Genomic DNA, 8956 nt, shown 5'->3' on the forward strand with positions numbered 1-8956 from the left:
TATAATTTTCTTGTAATTTTCAAATCATGTTTTTTTTATGATTGTCTACTGTTGTACTGATAAATATCTCCTGGAGGATAAACTATATCTTGGGTGCAAGTATCAAGCTGTGAAATCCTTCGTTTTCTACAACTGATAGTGGTTGGTCATTAATTATGATGAAGTTTAGCAGCTTCTCTGTAAACATTTGAGCTTTACCGTGTGTTTTTCTTGTTCCATCCGAAGCAGACAGTCTGATTTCGGTCAGCCGCGCTCAGTCTGTCCCTCCTCAGAGACGGGCAGACTGAGCGCGGCAGATTGGACACGGCTGGCCGGGGTCGGGCTGCCTGTTTCAGGTTGAGCGAGAGTAGCGCACCGCTGAAGACGCAAAGCTCGAATGTCCATCGTAAAACTAACTTTACCGCGGTTTAATGTGGCGCTATGGCTCTGCAGACATTGCACGTTGCCGTCTTGTTTTGTGGTGTTTAGTGTAAAATACTTCCACACAGCGGACATGTTGAGATGAAAAGTTTGTTAGCTGTTAGCTACATGCTGCTAACTCAGTCCTCACGTTGTAGCTGGCTGCAAACTATGAACTGGATTTCCTGAATGTGAGGCGGGTCTTTTTACTCTGGGTTCATGAGACACGCCGCCGTTCAGGAAATCCATTCCATAGTTTGAAGCCAACATGCAGAGCAGCTGGCAGGGAGTCACATGTGGAGAAGTTTCATCAGACACGGACATGCATCATGGATCGTAAAGATCCGATACGTAAATTATGCTGGTATCGAGATCGGATCGAGCCCATCCCTAATCTTATGTAAAGAATAAGGGGCCGCGCTCCTAGGAACTGCAGCCACGTGCACTCCGCCCATCTTTCGGTCGACTGTACTGAATACAGTTTTGCTGTACTTCACTGTGCAATGACAGTAAAGCTGATTCTGGTCTTGGTGATAAAACGGTTGTGTGTGTGTTTCTGTGCAGTCTGTGCACCATGCTGTCTCTGCAGTGGGAGCCAGAGATCATTGCGGTGGCTGTGATGTACCTGGCAGGCCGTCTGTGTAAATTTGACATCCAGGAGTGGACGGCGAAGCAGTCGTCACGCCGCTGGTGGGAGCAGTTCGTCCAGGACGTCCCAGTTGAGCTGCTAGAAGGTGCTAAGCGTAGAATTATTACTTTTGTGTCCTCGGACTTGTCTCGGTCTAAATGTGTCCCGTCCTCCAGACATTTGCCACCAGATCCTGGACCTGTACTCCCAGGGAAACAAGCCCATTCCTCAGCAGATACAGGAGAAGGAGCGGACGCCGGCTGCTCCCATCTCTGCTCCTCCAACACCACAGGGACAGCCCCCAGCCACCAACCCACCTCCCCCACCGCCAAAAAAGACATCTCCACAAGGTGGCAGCCCTGTGCGCCCGCTCAAACGCTCACACGTAAGAAAAATGTAACGAGTGAAGTGTAAGAGATGGAACAGCTCAGTTTATCCTCTCTAAGTTACTTTTGTTTTTGTTTCAGACGTCTCCTAAAGAAGAACCAAAGCCTCCAGGTAATCCAGCGTCAGCTTGAAACGATGCGTTTTAGATTACGGTAGTCCCTCACTTATCGCGGGGGTTACGTTCCATTCCCCCCGTGATATGTGAAAATCCACAAAGTAAGGACGTTATATTTATTTTAGTATTTATATATTTTAAGACTTTATAAACCCTTCCCACACTCTTGCAACGTTCTAAACTCTTAAACCTTCATCATTTTAACACCATGTGTATGTACTGCACAGTACTGCAAAGTTTTACATGGGTACTCACCAGGGAAGATACTACAACTTGAAGGAAGAGTTCAGCTTCAGGATTATTTAAGACGTTCCTTTCAGTTCTGTGATCTTCATAGGTACATCGTTAGTTCTGACTGCATTGCAGAACTATTTTCACCACCTCAGTTTCTCTGCTAGTGTTTGCTCCCTCCATCGCTCTTCTTTGAATTTCAGCAGGAAGCAGCAGCTAGGAGCACTATTGGCTTCTGGGCCGTGTAGTTCTTTTGACTTGTGTTACACTGTAGGCTTACTGAAAGAAAACTACAAAATGGCAGCGCCTGTCTAAATATTTTTTTGTTTTGTTTTTTTGTCCTATTGGTTTGGTCCCGCTCCCGTTAACTTTTTATCTCGTACCGTCCCAATCACGTGAGTAATATTAAAGTTGACAGTCGTGCGGCGTGTACAGTCTTATGTTGGAAATCCACAAAGTATCGAGGGACCACTGTATAAATCATTTCAAAACAATTATTTTTTTAAACCAGTCACTTAACGCGTTCTCGGATCATTTGCAGAACAAGTGGGGTCAAAGATTCCAAGACTGGAGAGCCCCATGCCCCCGCTGCCTGCAGCTCAGCCCCCCCCAGGTAAACATTAGTACATCTAACTTTGAATATTGGCAGAAAGGTTTACATGTGAACTTCAAGACGTTTCACCTAATGGACCTATAATGAAGCCCGTCGTGCACCCTCTGTATGCAGCTGAAGCTTATGAAGCAGCTGAAGCTTATGAAGTAGCTGAGGCTGAAGCAGCTGAAGCTTATGAAGCAGCTGAAGCTTATGAAGCAGCTGAAGCTTATGAAGTAGCTGAGGCTGAAGCAGCTGAAGCTTATGAAGCAGCTGAGGCTGAAGCTTATAAAGCAGCTGAAGCTTATGAAGCAGCCGAAGCTTATGAAGCAGCCGAAGCTTATGAAGCAGCCGAAGCTTATGAAGCAGCCGAAGCTTATGAAGTAGCTGAAGCTTATGAAGTAGCTGAGGCTGAAGCCTATGAAGCAGCTGAAATTTTATGAAGCTTATGAAGCAGCTGAAGTTTATGAAGCAGCTGAAGCTTATGAAGCAACTGAAGCTTATGAAGCAACTGAAGCTTATGAAGTAGCTGAGGCTGAAGCTTATGAAGCAGCTGAAGCTTATGAAGTAGCTGAGGCTGAAGCTTATGAAGCAGCTGCAGTTTATGAAGCAGCTGAAGCTTAAGGAGCAGCTGAAGCTTAAGGAGCAGCTGAAGTTTATGAAGCAGCTGAAGCTTATGAAGCAGCTGAAGCATATGAAACAGCTGAAGCTTATGAAGCTTAAGGAGCATCTGAAGTTTATGAAGCAGCTGTAGTTTATGAAGCAGCTGCAGTTTATGAAGCTTATGAAGCAGCTGAAGTTTATGAAGCAGGTGAAGCAGCTGAAGCTTATGAAGCAGCTGAAGCATATGAAACAGCTGAAGTTTAAGGAGCATCTGAAGTTTATGAAGCAGCTGAAGTTTATGAAGCAGCTGAAGCTTATGAAACAGCTGAAGCTTATGAAGCTTAAGGAGCATCTGAAGTTTATGAAGCAGCTGAAGCTTATGAAGCAGCTGAAACTCTTCAGTGTGCTTGTGTAATCACAACCTGTCTGCTCAGCACAGACATGCTGACAATCTGATTAGTGTCTGATGAGACAGAGGTGGGTCAGATTACGTTGGAAGGATTATAAATGTGTTTCTTCAATGTCCAGCCCCTCCCACAGAAGCCGAACCAGGAAGTGAAGCTGCACCTCCACCTCCACATGCCCCACCTCCACATCAGCCCCCACCCCTTCCCCATCGGCCCCCTCCGCCCCCCTCCAGCTACATCATGTCCACCACCAGCTCCTACATGTCTGGAGAGGGCTTCCAGAGCCTGCAGTCCATGATGAAGACGGAGGGGCCATCCTACGCCCCCATGCCACCCAGCTACGCACCCCCATTACCCCCATATCATCCACACGTTTACCCCCCAGCAGCAGCACCACCTCCAGGCCCCCCGCCTCCTCCCTCCACCTACCCACCGCCCACCTTACCCCCAACATATCCACCGCCAGGCTATAACAGCTACCCCCCCCCCGCCCCCTCCACGTATGCCACCAGGACACGTTCCTCCTCCAGGGATCGGGCTTCCACCCGCTGGGTATCCTCCTCCACCTCCCCCAGGACAGTCACAAGTGCCGCTACCCCCACCACCTGGAATGCCTCTGAATCGTGGGGGGTGGATGAGATGAGAAGCCACAGTTGGGGGGGGGGGGGGATAAAGCTCTGGAGACTGAAAACAACCAGGAAGCTGTCGTGTGGTTCAAACTAGAAGAAGTGGAGTTTTATTTTTGTGTGAATAAGCAGCTGGTGGGGGCGTCGGAGAAGAGCATCAGGAAAGGAGCTACGATTTTAGTGTCATGAGGTTTGTTGAAGCTGACGATGGCCATCTTCAAGATTTTCTTACAGTTTATGGTACAAATAAACATAAGGACCATATTTTGCTTTTCTTTGTCAACACGTGCTCTTTGGTTGAATTACAGCAAAACTTCCTGTTTTAGCTGAGCATGCACGTCATCATGGATCAGAGCAGAACGTTTATCTCTCGTGTTGTGGATCTGCTTCATTTCCAGATATTTTCTCTTGCCTACATGCCTCAGCACGACGGAGCTTTAGGGCCACGCTAAGAAAAAATAAAATTAAAGGCATAACGTTATGAGAATAAAGTTATATGATACTTTAAACAAAAGTCGTACGACTTTATTCTCGTAGTTTTATGGCTTTACTTTTTTTTTTTTCTTAGTGTGTCCCTAAAGGTCCGTCATACGTCAGTGTCCGAGGGGTGAAATAATAATAAAAGGGTGGTCAGCTACACTGTTGTAGGTTAAAACATAACATTGTTGCCCTTTCTTTTAGAACACCAGTTGTTGCAAGTCTTTTCTGTTACTATTATCCCTTTTTAAATTTCACTCATTTTCCCACTTGAGTCGTGGTTTAGTGAAGACGTCCTTCAGACAGTATTAAACAAATTTCAAAATAAAACTTGTGAACTTGAACGTGTTGACCACCAGACAGTTTATGTTGTATTTGAAGACCTTTCCATTTCAGCAAACGGCTTTGAGAGCTTCTAAATGTGCCTTAGGCTTTGATTTAGTTTATGACCCGTTGTCATGACAATAAAAACTTTTTTGTTTCCAGCTCTTTTGAGGTTTTTAATTCATGCAGGTGAGAAGTGGATCAGGAGTTTTGCACAGCAGAGATTCCTGAAAATTTCATATACAAAAAAAAGCCTAAAATGCAAACTCTTTTCTGACGTTTTGTCAAATTCAATTGGATCAAAGGTTTTTTATGGCTAGAAATTGCTTTTTTTTTTTTTTTACATGTTTTGTTAAATTTTAACGTTGCTTTAGTTTTTGGGGCCTTTAGTTGAAAAACAAAAGCAGCTTTAAAAGACATCTATAAAAACACATGAAACAAAGTCTCTCTGGATTTTATGAACGTGCTTCTTGGCTTCATGGAAAATTCTGTATTTACTTCTATCGACTATCGAGGAGAAAAAGTTTTCTGAAATGACCCGAATGTGAAAAGTTTGAAAATATGATTTCCACTTTGTGCAGCATGTGTCCTTGCCAGCAGAGGGCAGTCTAACCGATCTGTTTCCTTCTGGAGATCATGAAACAGTTGGCAGCATCATTAAGCAACTTGTTTATTTGTTCAAAGATTTCTAAAAGTGGCCTAAAAGTTTTTCACGTGCCAAATATTGATCGTATCAGTAAAATTCATGAGAAAAGGTTACAGTCATGCTAGCTGCTACAGGATTACACATGGATGCTGCAGACTCTACAGATCTGCGCTGTGGTTTTAGCAAAGGTGGAAAAAAAAAGGGCATTTACAAAACAGTTGTTCCAAATCAAAACGCGTTGAAACAAAACGTGGCACATCTCAAATCAAATGCCACTTGTTCGATATTCAAAATTGTACCATGGCTTCAAATCAGTTCCTAGAAAAAAAGGACACTTTTGAAAATAACACTTTTTTCCATCCGTTATTTAGGAGAACAGCTTCAGAAATGTTCTAATTTGGAACAAATATCACTAGAGATGGGAGAGAGCTGTCAGACACTGAACAAACTGGAGAGAATGGAAAAAAAAAGATTGTTCAGTTACAGGTTTACTCTCCGATCTCTAGTTTAAACGTGGCAATAAATACGCTGACGTTTTGACATCAAGAAATACTCGTTTGAAAATGCTTCACGAAGGGAAGACGTACTTCAATAAGAAACATGTTAATGCTCTGCATAAACACACCTGCTGAATCCAGGACATCAGAAAAGGTCTAATCTGGAGAAAAGTGAGCTACGTATCATTTTCACAAGTACATAAAAAACTATAAGTGCATCGAGTATTGGATGATCAAAACGTTATTGCAGTTTGTGGGGACACAATTTCTTGTATGGATTCAGAAAATGTATTTATCAGTTTTTACATTGTAACCAGGGTTCAACAGACAAATGCTACAGCTGCAATAAAAACACACACACACCCATACAGGTATTTGTGGTTTGTGAGACCCTTGTGACCTTTTGGTGGTTTACAAGGACCCAGTTTTGCCAGCATCTGGTCCACACAAAAACTGTCTCACACACACACACAGAGTCAGATAGGTGAAGGTAAAGCTGTAGCCCTCCCAACCTGAGAAAATGATTGTCAAGCATGCACACAGCATACAGTATTTGTTAGTTTCACAAAGTAATGATACCATCTGTAAATGGACCAAGCTAAATGAAAGAATCACCCAGGTCTTCATACAGTTTCATAAGTTTACATTGATAAGGGGTCATCGGGAAAATAATAATAAAAACTTAATACCAAAAAGCAAACCCTGTGTAAAGTTTCAGTTTTGCGGGTTTTAAAACTGAACTATTGATCGCATGGCCACGGTAGAATACAAAAAGATAAATCAACGGTAAGAATGAAGTAATGCTATGGTTTTATACAGAATATACACGCGTTAACAGTGATCCCTAATTGTTCAGAGGCTTATGAGCAAAAGGCGCTAGATCACAGTGGGGTTCACTTGGTTAACATTTACATATCTTACTCATTGAGCACTAGGGGGCGAGGATGGCAGGAGCTGGGGTCTCTATAGGAAGTAGTGTCAAAAGTTATCGGAGCATACGGCCACACTGGTCTCATCACTGCGGCTCGCAGACTGATCTGTCAGGTCTGTGCTCGGAACCATGAAGCACAGCGATGCTACTGAAAGCTCAAACGAAGGGCGTGTTTGTGGTTGTGAACAGAGAGCGTGTGGTGCAAAAACTGAAGCTAAAAGGGAGTGAATCGGTGAAACTAGCTGCCAGTTGTCAACTCCACCTTTTGACATAAAAACTTGTAACGATCAGAGTCCATTCTGAGCCAGTCCTTACAGAGGGGGAGGTTTGAGGGAGCGCTCAGTGTCGTGGACAGTAGGGTCATGTAGGCAGTTAGTAAGGTGGTGGTTTGGGGGTGAGCGTAGATCCTGATGGGTTTTGCAGTCATGTTGCCTGTTGCCATGCTACAGCGGACCCTTGAACTGGTTCCCAGAGAGGTGCTGTCTGACGGACAGCTTTGATCCCGCAGCATCACCCAGTTTTCGCCACACCACCTGCAAACAGAAAGAGAAGCTGAGTATGGGGGGAAACATTTTGAGCTACAAAGACCGCAAACACATACATATGAGACCATATAGTGAAACTACGGTACCTCTGTGCTCCTCTCTGTGAGGTTTTCTCTACCACTGATTGAGACGGGGCCCCTGGGGGACCTCGGTGATATTACAGAGGCACTATTGTGGTGCTACCCAGAATCCTGGCCTGTCACATACCTCTGCAGGGTCCTGATAGCCAAACTTTCTTTCTCTCCCTAATCAGCAGACCTTTTATTTAGGACAAGGCCTTTTCAGTGCCAACAGAGAGCAAGAGGGAGAGAAATGAGGGGCAGCGGGGAGAAGAACTAGATCAGGAGGGCTGTGTGGTGGGAGGGGTGCTCTTTTCCCTGTCGTTCCACTTTAATTGCTCTGACAGCTCAACTATGAGCCTCTGCTGAGTGTTTCCAGTATGTTGAGCTGGCTTTGGAGCAGGGAGTAACAGACAAATAGAAGGATGGACAGAAAGAAAGAAAGGGAGTAAGATACGGTATGCCCAGAAATGCATCATCTAAAGGCGCATGAATGAGAACCATATTAGCTCATAGAAAAACCTGCACACAACAAAAACAAAAGTTTAAACTGGTCATGGGTGATTATCTTTCAGCTGGCAACAAGTTATTTAACCCCAACTGGTGCAATGAGATGCTTCTCATTTCTTGTTGAAAGACACATCACATGGTCGTAGAAAAGATGTCAGTCTGTTTGAGAAGGGTCAAATCATTGGCATCAAGCAGAGAAAACATCTAAGGAGATGGAAGAAACTTCTAAAACTGGGTTAAGAACTGTCCAACACATTATTAAAAACTGGAAGGATAGTGGGGACCCATCGTCTTCAAGGAAGAAATATGGCCGGAAAAAAATCCTGAATGATCGTGATCGGCGATCATTTAAACGTTTGGTGAAATTAAATGGAAGAAAAACAACAGCAGCACTCAGGGCTATGTTTAATAGTGAAAGTGAGAACATTTCCACAAGAACAGCTGTGTAGCCTTAAGAAAACCACTAACCAGTGAGGCTAACTGGAGAAAAAGGCTTCAATTTGCTAGGGAGCATAAAGATTGGACTGTGGAGCAATGGAAGGTCATGTGGTCTGATGAGTCCAGATTTACCCTGTTCCAGAGTGATGGGTGCATCAGGGTAAGAGGAGAGGCAGGTGAAGTGATGCACCCATCATGACTAGTGTCTAGTCATCAACGCAAGATCTTGGTGAAAAATTAATGCAGCACTGGATGGAAATAGATCTTGTGACATCGAAGAAGCTTATCGAGACAATGCCACAGTGAATGCATGATGTAATCAAAGATAAGAAGGTCCAATGAAATATTAGTGTGACCTTTTTTTTTGGTGGCAACTTTTTTTGGGGGGGCCAGGCAGTGTATAATAGCTCTGATCTTGACTGAATTTTAAACTGAGACAGCTAATTGGTTCTCTAGCTGGACAACTCCGTCCATACCGCCAGTGATTACTCACATTACCTCAAAAGGACGTAAGATTTAATTTATGTGATATGTAGGATAT

At 44.0% G+C, this 8956-nt stretch overlaps 2 protein-coding genes across 2 annotated transcripts in view; one reads left to right on the forward strand and one right to left on the reverse strand.

The window, feature by feature from the left end:
- Nucleotides 1-4005, forward strand: part of ccnk (cyclin K) — a 9850-nt gene extending 5845 nt beyond the window's left edge. The window contains 6 exon segments of the mRNA XM_037685308.1: nt 964-1133; nt 1204-1412; nt 1495-1525; nt 2302-2373; nt 3484-3842; nt 3844-4005. Coding sequence (XP_037541236.1) covers nt 964-1133; nt 1204-1412; nt 1495-1525; nt 2302-2373; nt 3484-3842; nt 3844-4005 — 1003 coding nt within the window.
- A 2683-nt stretch (nt 4006-6688) lies between these two features.
- LOC119418063 (coiled-coil domain-containing protein 85C-B) overlaps nt 6689-8956 on the reverse strand; it is a gene marked incomplete at its 5' end in the record, with an annotated part of 40509 nt that continues 38241 nt past the window's right edge. The window contains 1 exon segment of the mRNA XM_037685309.1: nt 6689-7396. Coding sequence (XP_037541237.1) covers nt 7307-7396 — 90 coding nt within the window.

This window comes from Nematolebias whitei, chromosome 12, assembly GCF_014905685.2.
Source record: "Nematolebias whitei isolate Nwh7 chromosome 12, NemWhi1, whole genome shotgun sequence".
In the NCBI taxonomy this organism is placed as follows: domain Eukaryota; kingdom Metazoa; phylum Chordata; class Actinopteri; order Cyprinodontiformes; family Rivulidae; genus Nematolebias; species Nematolebias whitei.